This window comes from Peromyscus californicus, unplaced genomic scaffold (genome assembly GCF_007827085.1).
Source record: "Peromyscus californicus insignis strain IS unplaced genomic scaffold, ASM782708v3 Scaffold_11__1_contigs__length_118956290, whole genome shotgun sequence".
Taxonomy (NCBI): Eukaryota; Metazoa; Chordata; class Mammalia; order Rodentia; family Cricetidae; genus Peromyscus; species Peromyscus californicus.
This window is the reverse complement of record NW_026294402.1, coordinates 92871618-92886930: the sequence shown is the minus strand read 5'-3', so window position 1 is coordinate 92886930 and position 15313 is coordinate 92871618. Positions and strand designations below refer to the sequence as shown.

Here is a 15313-nt window from a genome sequence, read left to right as displayed (position 1 = left end):
ATCTATTATTTAGAACCATAAAAACATAAAAAGAAAAGGAGCATATAGCAAAAACCTTTAACTCTACACAAAGCAAGAGACTCAAACATCTACTTTTGTGAATAAGCAGTTTGTGGGGTTTTACACCCGTGTGTGTGTGTGTGTGTGTGTGTGTGTGTGTGTGTGTGTGTGTGTGTGTGTCTGTGTGTGTGTGTGTGTGTGTGTGTGTGTGTGTGTGTGTGTGTGTGTGTGTGTGTGTGCGCGCGGTGGCCTTGTATGTATGTTGCTGGGAACTGAACTTGGGAGCTCACACATGCTGGGCAAGTACTCTACTAATGCTGAGTGATACTCCAAACCCTTGCTTTTTAATGTATGTACTCTTAACATTTCTCTTATACAAATGAGAAAACTAAGATTAAACAAACAATAAGCAAATAGGGACCAGTGAGATGGCTCAGCCGGCACAGAATCTGCTACCAAGCCTAACTGGAGTTTCATCTCTGGAAGGAGAGAAGCGACTCTCCCAGGTTATCCTCTGACCTCCACACACACGTTCACGCACACGCACACACAAAATTAATAAAAAGGTAATTTTAAAAATTCAGTCCCCACATCTGTAACCAGAGGGCGAATTGCTGTGGGTTCGAGGCCAACCTGGGCTACATAATTATTTCTAGGCCAGCTTACACTGCAGTGTGAGACTGTCTCAAAGCTCATCCCATACAGCGATCCTCTTTCTTGTACGAAGCCTTGGGTTATATCAGTTTCAAAACTGCTCTTTGCCTCCACCCAGACTACATTTCCCAGCATGCTGTACGAAGGCTTGCGAGCCGGAAGTCGATCTAATCGATTCCGGCGCATGGAGCGGCGGGTAATCATGGCTGCTCTCAGGACTCCGCTGTCGTTGTGGAGGTTCCAGTTGGGCTGTCGGCGAGCACAGAGGGTCTGTACTCGGGCCGCAGCCCAGCGCCACCCCGATGCTCTGCTCGCGACGCGGCCCCAGCCCTTCGAGGTGGGGCAGTCCTGCCGTCCGCTCAGCTCCGAGGCCGGTGAGTGACCGCTAGAGCTCCACCGGGCGTCTGGGAGACCTAGTGCTTGCTGTAGCCGGGGAATACTGCGCGGCGGGTTCTTAGACCCAGTCGGTTTCCGTCTGTCCTTGCAGAGCTTCTCTGAGCCTTCTTCCTTTATTCATTCATTCACTCAGCCAGTTGTGCTTGCGGTCCGCTCATTGCAAAGCGCTACACTAGCTTTGACATACTATAAGACTGACGGATTCTCTCCTAGTCCAGGGGCGAATGACAGCACGGTGGTCCCGGCTGCGTCGGGGGTTCACCTAAGAGACTTTCAAACTAGGTTGGACCCACAGGGATGGGTTACAGGGAAAATACAGCCAAAGCTGATCTGGCTGACCATACTAAAAGGTGAAAATAAGCGTTCCAAACGGAGGGACTGCATAAGAAGCAGAAGTATAGAGAAGAAAGTGAACGCAGGTATTTTGGGGAGCCTGTTTTGGAGTTAGGATTCATAATGCCTGAATAAGTTTACAGGTTTCGATGGTAAGCAGTTGAATGGAGAGCAATGCCAAGCTAGAGAATGTTAATGGTAGGAGCAGAGTTCGTTTGTTTGAGTTGGTATTGGCGAGTAGATCAAATGAAAATAAAAAACAGCAAAGAAGGCAGAATTATGCTTGTTTTGTATGGAATTTGGGGTGCCTTTGTTATTCCAGGTTTAATACACAGATACAAATTGAAGAGCATCAGAGTAAAAATGAACACTAGAGCTGGGTAGGTGAGTGAGAGTGTCTGGAGAGAGTTGGTGCTGAGCACCGGTTACTGGACACTCTTGAGAGCTTGTGGGTGCCCGGAAGAATAAAACAGAGTTTTGGTCTTCAGAGAATGTGCTGGCTAGTCTTATGTCAACTTGACACCAGCTAGAGTTATCTGAAAGGAGGGAACTTCAGTTGAGAAAATGCCTCCATAAGCTCCAGCTGTAAGGCATTTTCTTAATTAGTGATTGATGGGGGAGGGCCCAGTCCATTGTGGGTGGGGCTCTCTGTGGGCTGATGGTCCTAGGTTCTATAAAAAAGCAGGCTGAGCTAGCCAGTGAACAGCACCCCTCCATGGCCCATCAGGTCCTGCCCTATTTGAGTTCCTGTCTTGACTTCCTTCCGTGATGAACAGTGATTATGAAGCATAAGCCAGATAACCCTTTTCTCCCCAACTTGGTTTTGTTCATAGTGTTTATCGCAGCAACAGAAACCCTAACTAAGACAGAGAATAAATCTCCTAGTGGGGGACACAATCAAACAGTCACTGAGTTTTATACATGAATGTCATCTTGATTGCATTTTTAGCAGGTTACCCTCAAGTAATCTCTTTGTAGGAATGATTTATAGTGAGGTCAGAAAAGAGGCAGGGAAGCCAAGGTAAGGGATAAGAATGGCCTTGACCAGAGTAGTGACCGTGGGAAACAGAGCTAAGAAGAGACGTATGACGGTTAACTCAAATGCTGTATTCATGTTCCTCTTTGCAAAAGGGGGATAGTTGTAGTATTACTTTATAGGTGGGTTTGGTGTGAGGGTTGACTATGATATATATTTAGCTCAGTAAGTACTGCACAGTAACTATCTCATATATGTTAATACTAATCACTCCTGTCATTTGAATTGCTTTTTTGTCTGGTTGTGGTGGGCATGGAAGAAGACAGGAATAATTTTAAGGTTCTGGACTGACTGACCCGATGGATGGTGCTGTGATAGGGAACAGTAGGGAAAGCAGGAATGAGACAAGAAAAAGTTGGGGTGATGGTGGTTATGGTTTGGTGGTATTGGAGTACAGGCCAGACGTCCATTGGGTAGTGGATGTAGATGATCTTGGCTAGAGATTGGGATTTTAGAGCAGATAGATGTAAGCCACAGGAAGCTAGGAAAGCACCCAGTGAGAAGATGAATAGGAAGAAAAGGAAATAGATCAGGATCCTACAAGACACCAGCATCTGTAGGACTGATGGCCAAGAGGAGCCTAGGAACAGATGGCCCTTTGTGAGGCAAAGGAAGAGACAAATTGCATGAGCCAGAGCTGAACTTAGATTGGAAGTGCTTGAGGCTGTAGAACCAGTGAACCCTGCTCAGTCCTTCCTCTGTTCTTAATGGCTAGTTATCTTTAGGTTAGCCTTGCTGCACTCCTTTATAAAATTGGAGTGTTAGGACTTTTGTGGGCGTGCTATGTCTGGCTTTTAGGAACCGGGTCTGAGGGCTGAAGTGTAGCTTACTGATAGTGCTGTGTGCCAGGTCCTGGGTTCTGTTTGCATCATCTCCAAATACCAACTGAAAACGAAGAGATGAGTCTGTGAAAGGTAGCAGTTCTTGTCATCTTCATTTTTCAGGTTGTTCCCTGTAGTAGAGCATCTTCTTGGCAGACTGTCTGCATGTTGTGGTAAATGCTCAGGGAATTTGAATGCAAGTTGATAAATGGGAGGATCATAGCTCTCAGCATCATGTAATTCTGAGGTGTGTCCTGTACAAACGGTTTTTATTGTTCACTTCCCGTTCAGAAGTCTCGGCTTGCCGTTGTTGTCTTCTTATTACTGGAATCTATCTTAACAGAATCTGGTAGCTCAGAAGTCAAGAAACCTGCATTTATGGATGAGGAAGTCCAGAGTATCCTCACCAAGATGACAGGCCTGGACTTGAAGAAGACTTTCAAGCCTGCTGTGCAGCCACTGAAGCCACCGACCTATAAGTTAATGACCCAGGCACAGTTGGAAGAGGTGTGTCCTCCCCAGAGTATTGGCAGAATACCTGTCCTTCCGAGTTCAATAAAACTCAGAGTCCCCTGCAGATGTCAGTGCCGTTCCTCCATAGGCAGGGGCGAGAGGGTGAAGCAGGCCCAGAATTGAGGAATGTGAGTAGGGAGGCAGAGAGGAGCAGGGATGTGACCGTAATTGAGCAGACTGGGGTCAAGTCTAGTGTCTAGGCTGAAGCTCCTCCCTGCCCCAAACCAGCCTGCTCATCTTTCATCTTGCCTGCTCCAGCTCCCTTCCTTGAGAAACTTCTGCCATGAACTGCTTTGGAGCTGCAGGTTTGGTGAAATTAGAAAGCTGCTGAACAGCACCCTCTTCCAGGTAGCAGAGTCTGAGTCCTCTGTGGAATGAATACACTGCTGTATGACTATGTGAGACATGGACATACTTCTGACTCAGCAGTAGCTGCACCACCCAATAGCGTATTGGAAGGAGAGTGAGATGCCATTTTCTCCCCAAAGGACATCACTGCCGATAAGGGGAATAACGCAGTGTAGTTGAGAGTGGAGGCTTTGGCGCTCAGTTCAGACTCCAGTGCTGCAGCTCCTAGTACTTCCTGTCTGTAACTCTGTTTCCCATCAAATAGAGATGTTAATAACAGCACCAGGCTCCTGTAGGTTTGGAGCATTGAGTGATAACTCTGTTTCCCATCAAATAGAGATGTTAATAACAGCACCAGGCTCCTGTAGGTTTGGAGCATTGAGTGAAGCCAGTACATTTGATTTCCTTTGTTTTATGTGCATGGGTTGTGCCTGTATGTATGTAGGTGCACCACATGCATGCCTGGTTCCCATGGAAGTCAGAAGAGGGCACTGGACCTTTGGAACTGGAGTTACAAATGGTCGTGAGCCACCATGTAGGTGTTGGGGACCGAATCCAGGTCCTCTGAGCCATCTCTCCAGCACCCAGTTGGAGTATTTGAATGATGTCAGGCACATAGTGAACACTGACTAAATACAGGCTTGCTGTGTTCCAAGAATCTCGTGCAGCCTGGCTCTCAGCATTCCTGTGCTGCTTAGATAGTGGGTAAGTGGAGGCTGGTGTCCTGTCACACCACAGGAAAGGCCAGGCCCCACCGGTCCAAGTTTGGCTCTCACTCTCGGATTCAGGGCTGCAGCTGCTTTTCTTGGTAGTCATCAGCATTTTTGATGAGTGCCTGCTTTTATCAGATGATCCTTTTGGACACTACTGCTTTCCGTATTTCTTTAGGCGACTAGACTGGCAATTGAAGCAGCTAAAGTGCGATTAAAGATGCCACCAGTTCTGGAAGAACGAATGCCAATAAATGACGTATTAGCTGAGGATAAGATTTTGGAAGGAACAGAAACAAACAAATACGTGTTTACTGATATATCATATGACATACCACATCGGGTGAGTATATGCTAGATTACAGAATAATCTTAATAATAATAATACCACATGGAGATGGATCTGAGGGATGATGTGACATCCCTCTCTGAAGCTTCTAAAGCAGAGTACCTCTGAAGAGGCAAGAAATGCTGGCAGGCCCGCGTCATGTTGTTAGCATTTCTTTACATACTGTGGACTTAGGGTATTTGGGATTGGTACCAGAGACATGTTGTGCTGGCTAGTTCTATGTCAACTGACACAAAATAGAGTCGTTGTGGAAGAGGGAGCCTAAATTGAGAAAATGCCCCATCAGATTGGCCTGTGGGCAAATCTGTGGTGCCTTTTCTTGATTGATAATGGATGTAGAGGGACACAGCTCATGGTGGGTGGTGCCACCCTGGGCTGGTGGTCCTGGATGCTATAAGAAAGCAGGCTGAACAAGATGATAAGTAGCACACTTTGATGGCCTTTGTTTTGGTTCCTGCTTCCAGGTCCCTGCCCTTACTTCCTTCAGTGATGGATTGTGTGTGACCTGAGAGTTGGAAGATGAGATAAACCTGTTCCTCCCCATGTTGTTTTGGTCATGGTGTTTTATCACAGCAATAGACACCCTAAGACACATGTGCTGAGATACAAGGCGAGTGTAGGCAGGCAGACAGCAGTGGACAGAAACTGCAAGATAGTGAGAGAAAGATGTTCTTTTCACCTAGGCTGTACTGATTTCTTTTGCTGAAACTTTAGGAGAAGATTGTTTGGTGTTTTTTTTGTGTGTGTGTGTGGGGGGGGGGGGACGGGGGTCATGGCACCCTCCTTTTTCCTTTAATTTTAAGAATATTCTTTAACAGCACCATACGTGTATGTAATGCATTGTAGTCATTTTCAGCCTCTAGTCTCCTCTCTTACTCCCATTCCTGTTTAAGTCCTTCTTCCCCTCAACAAGGTGTTCTTCTTTTTTCTCGTTTGTATTTGTGTGATCCACTGAGTTCACTGGGGTTGCTTGCGTGAGCTTGAGTGAGAGGGTATTTACTGAAGCAGGGCAACTTTGTCAGTGTGCAGAACACTGACCAAACGGACACCTCTCTCTTTCCTAGCAGTCATAACTGCAGTAGACACTGTGCTGGCTAGTTTTCATGTCAACTTGACGCAAGCTAGAGTCATCTGAGAGGAGGGAACCTCAGTTGAGAAAAGGGTTTCATAGCTTCTGACTGTAGGCAAGCCTGTAGGACATTTTCTTAATAAGTGATTGATAGGGGAAGGCCCAGCCCATTGTGAGTGGTGCCATCCCTGGGCTGGTGGTCCTGGATTCTCTAAGAAAGCAGACTGAGCAAACCAGTAAGCAGCACCTCTCTGTGGCTCTGCATCAGCTCCTACCTCTAGGTTCCTGTCCCTTTGAATTCTTGCCTTGGCTTCCCTTGATGATGAACTGATGTAAAGTGTAACCCACATAAACCCTTTTCTTCCCAACTTGCTTTGGTCATGGTGTTTATCACAGTATTAGAAACCCTAACTAAGACAGAAATTGGTATCAGAATTGTGAGGTATTGCTGTGACAGACCTGACCATGTTGTTTTGGGGAGGACTGTAGAAGGACTTTAGAACTTTGGGCTAGAAAAGCCATTGGGTGTTGAGAGTTCAGTGGGCTGTTCTGTAGGAGCTTGGAAGATAAGAATGCTGAGAGCAGTGCAGAGGATGGAGGCCTGGTTTGTGACGTTTGAGAATCAAGTAAAGATTCTATGGGGGCCGTTGCATATTTTGAATTAAGAATCTATAGTTCTCATCAGCTGGGGCCAAAGAATCAGTCATGATTAACAAGAGAACAGCGCCACTTTGCTTTACTGGGACAGTTGGTGCTGGTCAGCTGGAGCTGAGAAACTAGCAGTGATTGAGACCAGCATCACTGAGGTGAAACCTTCAGGGAAGTGTTTTCTTAGAGTCAGCACAAAGAAGCTGTATCCAGAGGTGGCCAAATAAACCCTTTTCTCCCCAACTGGCTTCTTGGTCATGGTGTTTATCACAGCAGTAGTAACTGTAACAAAGAAAGATGCTCAAGGAAGGAGTGGAGCCTCTTATGCCTCTCCCTGTCCATGATGAAATGTTCACTGGCCTGCTCTTAATGCTTGTGTAGATCTAATGCAGGTAGCTACAGTTGTAACGATTTCATGAGTGCAAAAGCCACGTCATGTCCTGGAGGCAGCATTTCACAGCTCTCCTCACCATCTGGCTCTTACATTCTTTTTGTCCCCTCTTCAGTCTTGGTCCCTGAGCCTTGGAGAACTGTCGTATAGTTGTCCCACTTAGAGTTGAGCAAGGTAGAGTGGTTTTATCTTAGGTGGGTTTTTTTGTTTGCTTGTTGTTTTTGTTGTTGTTGTTGAGACAGGGTCTCACTATGTAACCCTGGCTGTCCTGGAACTCGGTCTGTAGACCAGACTGGCCTTGAACTCAGAGATTCTCCCTGCCTCTGCCTCCCGAGTGCTGGGATTAAAGTCATGTGCCACCACTGCAAAAAACCCTAACTTCCCAGTGGATTTTCCACTTTTTAGTAAAACCACAGGAAGTTTTGCCAATCATTTTCAGTCAGACATTATTGCTTCCATTTAGTTCCCTTGATTGCCAGTTTACAAGAGCAGTCTATTGACTAAATGCAGCAGCTTATTATACAGCAGCTGTCAAGGGTAAGAGTGCTGTAGAGTTGGGCCAACCGACTACAGTATAGTGCTGCCGAATGCTGGGGTTAGAAAAGTGACCCACATTTCTCATTCTGGTCATCCATGTTTGTGGTTAGAAGACAGGATTTAGTTGTGACTTTATCTGTGGGCCAACTTCTGGTCACATTGCATCCACAGTCAGGAAGCAGAGGGATGAATGCTGGAGCTCACTCACTCACTTTTCCTTGATGAAGTCCAGGACTCAGCTCATGTATGATGCTGCCCACATTAGGGTGGGTTTCCTATCTCAACCTAATCTACATAATGCCTCAGACACACCCCACAAATTGTCTCCATGGTGATTTTTAAATCCTTCCAAGTTGGTCCTATTAGCTATCACAAGAGATGAACAGAAGTCTTCACAACTCATCTCTGGTTGCTTTCTGTTTCAGGAACGTTTTATTGTTGTTAGAGAACCAAGTGGCACACTACGCAAAGCTTCTTGGGAAGAACGGGACCGGGTGATACAAATTTATTTCCCGAAAGAAGGTCGTAGAGTTTTGCCACCAGTAATTTTCAAAGATGAAAACCTTAAGGTATGGTGGATTCCATTTCCGTGATGATCCTTTGTTTGTTGAAGCAGTGGGCTCCGGTGCTGCTAGCAGTTCATCATGGTGAACACAGGTACTAATGTAGTAGTAACTTGACAGGGTTCATCATGGTGAACACAGGTACTAATGTAGTAGTAACTTGACAGGGTTCATCATGGTGAACACAGGTACTAACGTAAGAGTAACTTGACAGGGTTCATCATGGTGAACACAGGTACTAATGTCAGAGTAACTGACAGGGTCCATCATGGTGAACACAGGTACTAATGTAGTAGTAACTCGACAGGGTTCTCATACAGTTAATTTGAATCCAAGTGTGGCATTTACAAAGCCTGTGCTGTTTCTGTATGCTTTTTAAAATTTATTTACTTTTTTTTTTTGAGTCAGGGTCTCACTATGTAGCTTTGTCTGACCTGGAACTCACTATATAGACCAGGCTGACCTCGAATTCACAAAGATCTGTCTGCCTCTATCTCCCCAATGCTGGGATTAAAACCTTGCGCCACCACATCCAGCTCCCTTTATGCTCTTGATAGGCACATAGATGTCCTGTATGTGGACAGGCCTGACAAGGTGTCAGGACAAGTGGTAAACTTATGTCTTGTCCGACTCCCATTTTGCTTTGTGGTTTTAGACCATGTACAGCCAAGACCGGCATGCTGATGTCCTCAATCTCTGTGTTGCCCAGTTTGAGCCAGATTCCACTGAGTATATCAAGGTAAGTGTATTTAATAGTTTCCAAAATGGGATTTAAATATAGGTATGCAAAAGGTTTTTGTTTGTTTGTTTTTTTCCGAGACATGGTTTCTCTGTGTAGCCCTGGCTGTTCTGGAACTTACTCTGTAAACCAGGCTGGCCTCAGACTCAGATCTGCCTGTCTCTTCCTCCTAAGTGCTGGGATTAAAGGTGTACGTCACTACTGCCCAGCCTCTAAAGGTTTTTTAACGTAGCACTTGATTTCGGCTACTGGCTTTGCTAAAGGTTATAGGAAAGGGACTTACCTGGAAATTCATTGAGTATAGACACGTATTTTATGCTTTCAACCACCTTTAAGAATGAGGGAAGTTAGGCTTGGAGAGTGAAGTAGCTTGTTCTGAGTTGCACTACTGTTATGGTTGGTTAGGACCCATGATGGCAAAGCCTTTTCTCTTTTCCATTCTCCTTATAGGAACAGTTATCTACCAACATTTGTCAGTCAGAGTGCGGTGTGTGGGGTGCTGTGTGTAAAGTGCAGCTCAGTTAGGTTTGGTGGGCAGTGTTGCCATGGGTAGCACAGCTGATGCCGGGAACTAGGATTGCCTGACAGCAAGGCCTGCACTCCAGCAGTGAAGTGCTGGAGTAAGACAGTGTGCAGATAACTGTCCATTCTAGCCGGAAATGTTAAGAATAAGAGTGCTCTCAGGAAAGGCTTCACAGGGGTCTTGGAAAGAGTTCTAGAAGGGCCAGGAACAGTGTGAGAGAGGGATGTTTGGAGAATAGAGCTGTTTCAGAGAGGACAGACTAAACAGTAAGTAGAAGATAATCAAGTAAGCTTGAGATGTGGCCAAACATCTGGTTTGTACATTTAGTGGATTTGTAGGGGAATGGTTCAAGGTGGATGGGCTGTATCACATGTGACCTCAGTGCTGAGTGAGGAACATGGTCTTCATCAAGCAGTTTTAAAACCTTTGGACAGGGCTGAAAAGAGGTCTTAGTAGGTAAAGTGCTTGTCTGCAAGCCTGAGACCTGAGTGCAGATTCCCAGCACCCATGTAAAAACCAGGTGAGTTGGTGCACATCTGTAACACCTGTTGAAGGGGGCAGAGACTGGGGGACCCTGGGGACCTTGTTGTTCACAAGAAGACACACACACAACAAAAAACAAAGTTTTGGACAGAAATGCTCTCATTTAGGAAGATTTGTCTGGAAGGAAAACTGACAGACTGTCAGATGGCATGGATGAGCTGGTAGGGTAGGGGAGTTGTGATAGGGAAAGAGCAGTTTAAAAAAAAACCCTGATTTTTTCCCAGAGATAAGAGATTTTTTTGGTCATCACTAATGGTCATAATATATTGGATTGGTGCTTGCTTAAGATTGCTTAGCTGCTCAAGAGTAATTGACAAAGCTTTTTTAGTATTTACTATGATTTACTCTAGGCTGCCACACACTCTGTAGTAGGGAAGGCACAGATTTGCTGTCATGTAGACAAACGCTCTTTTCCTGTGTACAGGTCAGAGGACAACCTTGGGTTCTTCATGTACTCTCTCTGTTTTGAGACGGGGTCTCTCATAGGCCTGCAACTTGGCTTGATTCCCTAGGCTAGCTTCCATTGCAGTAGCTTCCAGGGATCCATCTAGCCCTCACTAGGAATACCACTGTGCCCACCACACATGGTTTTTATATGGGTTCTGGAGATCATACTCATGTCCTGCACAGTGGGCAAAGACTTGACTGAGTGAGGCTGGGGAAGTAGCGTGCAGCTTGCAGGCAGACCTGGTTGCCCTGACTTGTGGCAGCATTCCTGCTAGTTCTCTGAACCATGTGATGCTGCTCACTTGATTTTCCTGTGCATTTTATGTGGACAGGTTCATCATCAGACCTATGAAGATATAGACCGACATGGAAAGTATGAGCTTTTACGGTCAACAAGACACTTTGGTGGAATGGCTTGGTATTTTGTAAATAAAAAAAAGATTGACGGTTTGCTCATCGATCAGATCCAGAGAGACTTGTAAGTATGATCTGAATAATTAAAATAATTGTTTATTGCCCAACAGTAAATCAGTATTTTCCCAATGGCAATGTATTGTCCAGTGATAAATGGAAGTTTGCACTCATCTCCATTTAATTTGTTTTTCTAGGCTTTGTTTTTGTTATATGATCAGAGAGAGATTGTTGGAAAAAAATTGTGACTTTGGGTCTTAATAGCAGATTGGGTTTTTTACCCTTTCTTGCCAGTGTTCCCGGGTATCAGGTTTTCCAGGCACTAAAGGACATTACACGGAAATTGTGAAGAAGTAGATGTAAGATCTTGTGGGTGCTTATTTTCTGGCAGAACTACCCTGCCCATAGGGCTTCCAGTAGACGTGTTTAACTTTAAATGGCCCGTGCTTTTGAGAGGTTTCTAAGGTTTCAAAAAAGTTATTTTCAAGTTGATGTGTTTCCAAGTTTCTAGCTGAAAAATAACAAACATAATTTATCATGCTGTGCTGAGTAGGTATGCACGTCTTTACAATTTGAGGTCTGCCTGGGTGTAGTGGTGCATGGGTACAAAGTGGGAGGATCTCTGAGTTTGAGGGCAGACTGGTCTTAGTCAGACCCTGTCTAACAACAAAAACAAAAGTAGATTGATGGTTGGTACCTTTAGTTGAGCAAGTTTCTTTCTTTTTTTTCTTTTTTTAAAGATTTATTTATTATGTATACAGTCTGTCTGTATACCAGAAGAGGGCACCAGATCTCATTATAGATGGCTGTTGGGTACCATGTGGTTGCTAGAAATTGAACTCTGGTTCTCTGGAAGAACAGCCAGTGCTCTTAACCTCTGAGCCATCTCTCCAGCCCCTTGAGCGAGTTTCTTGATATTTTTTAAAAAGAATATTAACATTTGTAAAAAATATTTCAAATATATTGTACATATATATTGTACAAATATATTGTACAGTAGTTAATATACTACTGTATAGTATACAAATAACTGCATTGGTAAACTTAAAAGGTCATATGACTAGTTTATTGCTGTGGTTAGAACTAGTTTCAGTATTTTGGAGGTATACATGTAGTATGCTATTTGAGATAAAATTGGAAAGAAAATAGCTTTGCACATGACGTGAAAAAGATCCAAAGTCACAGGGAAAGAAGCCAGCATGGCTATTGTGAGCCCTTGCTGGACTCTAAGATTGACTAGGAAGAGGCGTCAGTAGTCATTCCATCCTCAGACTGCAGAAGTAGCTTATTTGCAATTTGAACATCACACACGAAAGTTACCCTCATGTTGCCTAAGATGCAGCATTGCTTCTCATCAGGACAGATTTCCTATGATTTCCCGGCTGGCTTGCTTCTCAGACATATAGTGTGATTCAGTTCAGAAGGCAGCAGTATTCCCTCATTCCCACCAGCTGGCCTAGTTGGGGATGATCAGAGTACTGTGCTTTTCTATGGTACATGACCTATGAACTGTTTGCTCAAGCTTCTCAAATGCAGACATCCTGAACTTAGTGTGATAGCGTAGTTTTAGATATTGAAGCTACAGTATGTAGTAACATGTGGTATTCTCTTATTACTCTTTATCATGTAAGAGTTTTATATCTGAAGTTGTTCATGCCTGCCGGGAGAGCTTTTTACCTCAACGATTCTGGACAGTGAACTGACTGCAAAGCCCAGGCTGGACAGTAGAGGGTGCACTTTTCATTGGATAGAGACCAAGCAATCAATCCACTATTAGGATTCTGCATGAACTTACTTCACAATCTTTTAAGTTATATTCGAACCTTTAGTGAGTCTAGAGTGGTTGTAAAGCTACATTTAAATTACTGAGACAGGCACAGGCATTAACTTCAGTATGAACCTCATGAAGCCCTAAAACCATAGAGCCAGCACGCCCACGTTTTAAACGGAAATGTTTTCATCTTTTATTGGGAGAGACATTTTGTTGCTCCCTTTTATTGAACTGTTAGAGATTATAGTAAGCATGATAGACAGGTAATGACCATTCAGCTTTTTGTCCCAGAAAACCTTGTTCCGTGTGAGCAGCTATTTACTTCCTTGTCTTGAGATGGCCTTTTCAGTGAATGGGGTGAACCTAGAGCACATCACTAGGTCATCATGGCTTCAGGCATTCGTTACACCTACCATTTCTCAGCTCAGGTGTTTAGAAAGTGGGGCTAGTCAGCAGGGTGGAGGTGGTGGCACACACCTTTAATCCCAGTACTCGAGGAGGAAGAGCCAGGCAGATCTCTGAGTTTGAGGCAAGCCTGGGCTACAAAGCGAGATCCAGGACAGACATCAAAACTACACAGAGAAACCCTGTCTCGAAAAACCAAAAAAAAAAAAGAGGGGCTGGTGAAGGAGTGACAGCTGGGGCCCTTGCCACTCCCTCCTCACCTGGAAGCCAGGGGCTAAATATACAAGTGTCAAAATGTGAACAGTTGGGTTATTTTTATGTCCTCCCAATCCTCAGTTTTGAGGTGCAAGTGGGCAGAAGGTATGGACTATGTGGGAAGATTGTGACTGTTTGCTTTGGGGCTTTGGGGACAGTCAAGAGATTTTTCATGCTGATAGAAATTGTCTAGAAATGATCTCAAAAGTATAAAGCAGAATTTGTATCCTGAGTTGGATCAACCTATTTCGTGTTGGCTAAGTGGGCTGGCCTGGGAATCCTCTGCCACTAGGAATGCTGTTCCTGTGGGAAGGGATGTCCCGTTTCCCAAAGAACACAGCCATATTTTCATAAAGTGGGTGGGCGCTTCCTGTGTTGCCTCTTACCTTACCTGTGTCATAGGCCAGAGGATAGCTTTGTGGACTTGGTTTTGTGCAACAAGTACCTTATGCTCGCTGAGCCATCCCTCTGGCCCCTTCAAATTTTGGAATTAGAGAACTACCCTCTCCTTTACCAGAGTTAAGTCTGAAGTGTCACCTAGTTTGGAGTTGGCAAACACTGCGGGACTGTGAGGCTATTGGGAACTTCTTGGTACTAAGTCCTTTCACTCTCAGGATTGAGGATGCCACCAGCCTGGTCCAGCTGTATCACATGCTCCATCCAGATGGCCAGTCGGCTCAAGAGGCCAAAGAGCAGGCTGCTAAGGGAGTAAATTTAATTAAGGTATGGTCTTTTTTGTCAGTTCTGTGGTGATGATTGAGAGGAAAGATTGAGAAATGGGTCATATTTAATAATACAGTTGTGAACATGGGACATTTTTGGTCTTGAAAATATTAATATGACTATAAACCCTGTTTTTTTTCTACCTGGAGTTGGGGCTTTGGGAGAATCGTGCAGCACTCTAGATGGTGTGGTAGGCGTGCTGGCAGCTGTAGTTGAGAGGTTCAGACAGTGGGAACAGCACTTTCTTTGGAGCAGTGGAAGGCCATGCTGCACTGGAGGTAGTCAAGGCCCCACAGGTACCCAGCAGCTTCCTTCCTATCCGTGGTGTAGGCACATTCTCATTAGGCTGGAAAAGGGCAGCCTCGGTTGTATGATCATTTTGGAATTGCACACCTCTCAAACCCTAAGGACAGAAGTGATATGCGATGCCCCTAAGGAGCACAGAAACTGGTACTCACATTGACTCTCTGTGCTAAGCCAGGAAAAGTAGTATTTTGGAGAAAACTTTTTTTGAGAGATGAACTCACAAACAAAACTTTTCATTAAAAAAAAAAAAGTAAGCTTTCTAGCTCTTACTCTCTAGGTTTCTCGAGTATAATGGTTTTTACTTTTTTCGAGCAGGAGATGCAATGTCAGGATCTTAATCTTTATCGAAAGTGGTTAATAGAGATGAGAGCCATTCCGGGGTTTAGAATTAGGATTGCTGCAGCTGTTGGATACTATACTTCTGGCTACATAATTTATTGCTTCTATTCAAGATTATTGTGACACTCAAAGACCTTATTGGGAATTGTGTTCCTACTGCAGAAATGTTAATGTCTTAAAACTGACTTTATACACTTGTATCCTGTTGCTCTAGAACTAACTTTCTTTGTTTTAATAGGTCTTCGCAAAAACAGAAGCACAGAGAGGAGCATATATAGAATTAGCACTCCAAACTTATCAAGAAATAGTCATCAGTCATTCTGCAGCATCCTGAGAACAATTAAAAATGTCATTTGTTTTCTGCTTTTTAAATTCTCAAAAATTTGTTACCTTACTCAAATTCTGTGCACATGAAGATGACTGAAATTTCTATTTGAGTGCCTGGTTATGAACTCCTCCATTCACATTAATGCAGGTAAAACA

At 44.4% G+C, this 15313-nt stretch overlaps 1 protein-coding gene across 1 annotated transcript; it reads left to right on the top strand.

Annotated features, from left to right (window-relative positions):
• The first annotated feature begins 829 nt into the window (after positions 1 to 829).
• Positions 830 to 15267, top strand: Mrps22 (mitochondrial ribosomal protein S22). The gene is made up of 8 exons (XM_052717751.1): positions 830 to 1028; positions 3584 to 3747; positions 4990 to 5154; positions 8231 to 8374; positions 9024 to 9107; positions 10953 to 11098; positions 14077 to 14185; positions 15069 to 15267. The coding sequence occupies exons 1-8, from the start codon at positions 839 to 841 to the stop codon at positions 15162 to 15164; spliced, it is 1098 nt and encodes a 365-aa protein (XP_052573711.1). The 5' UTR covers positions 830 to 838; the 3' UTR covers positions 15165 to 15267.
• The last annotated feature ends 46 nt before the right edge of the window (positions 15268 to 15313 follow it).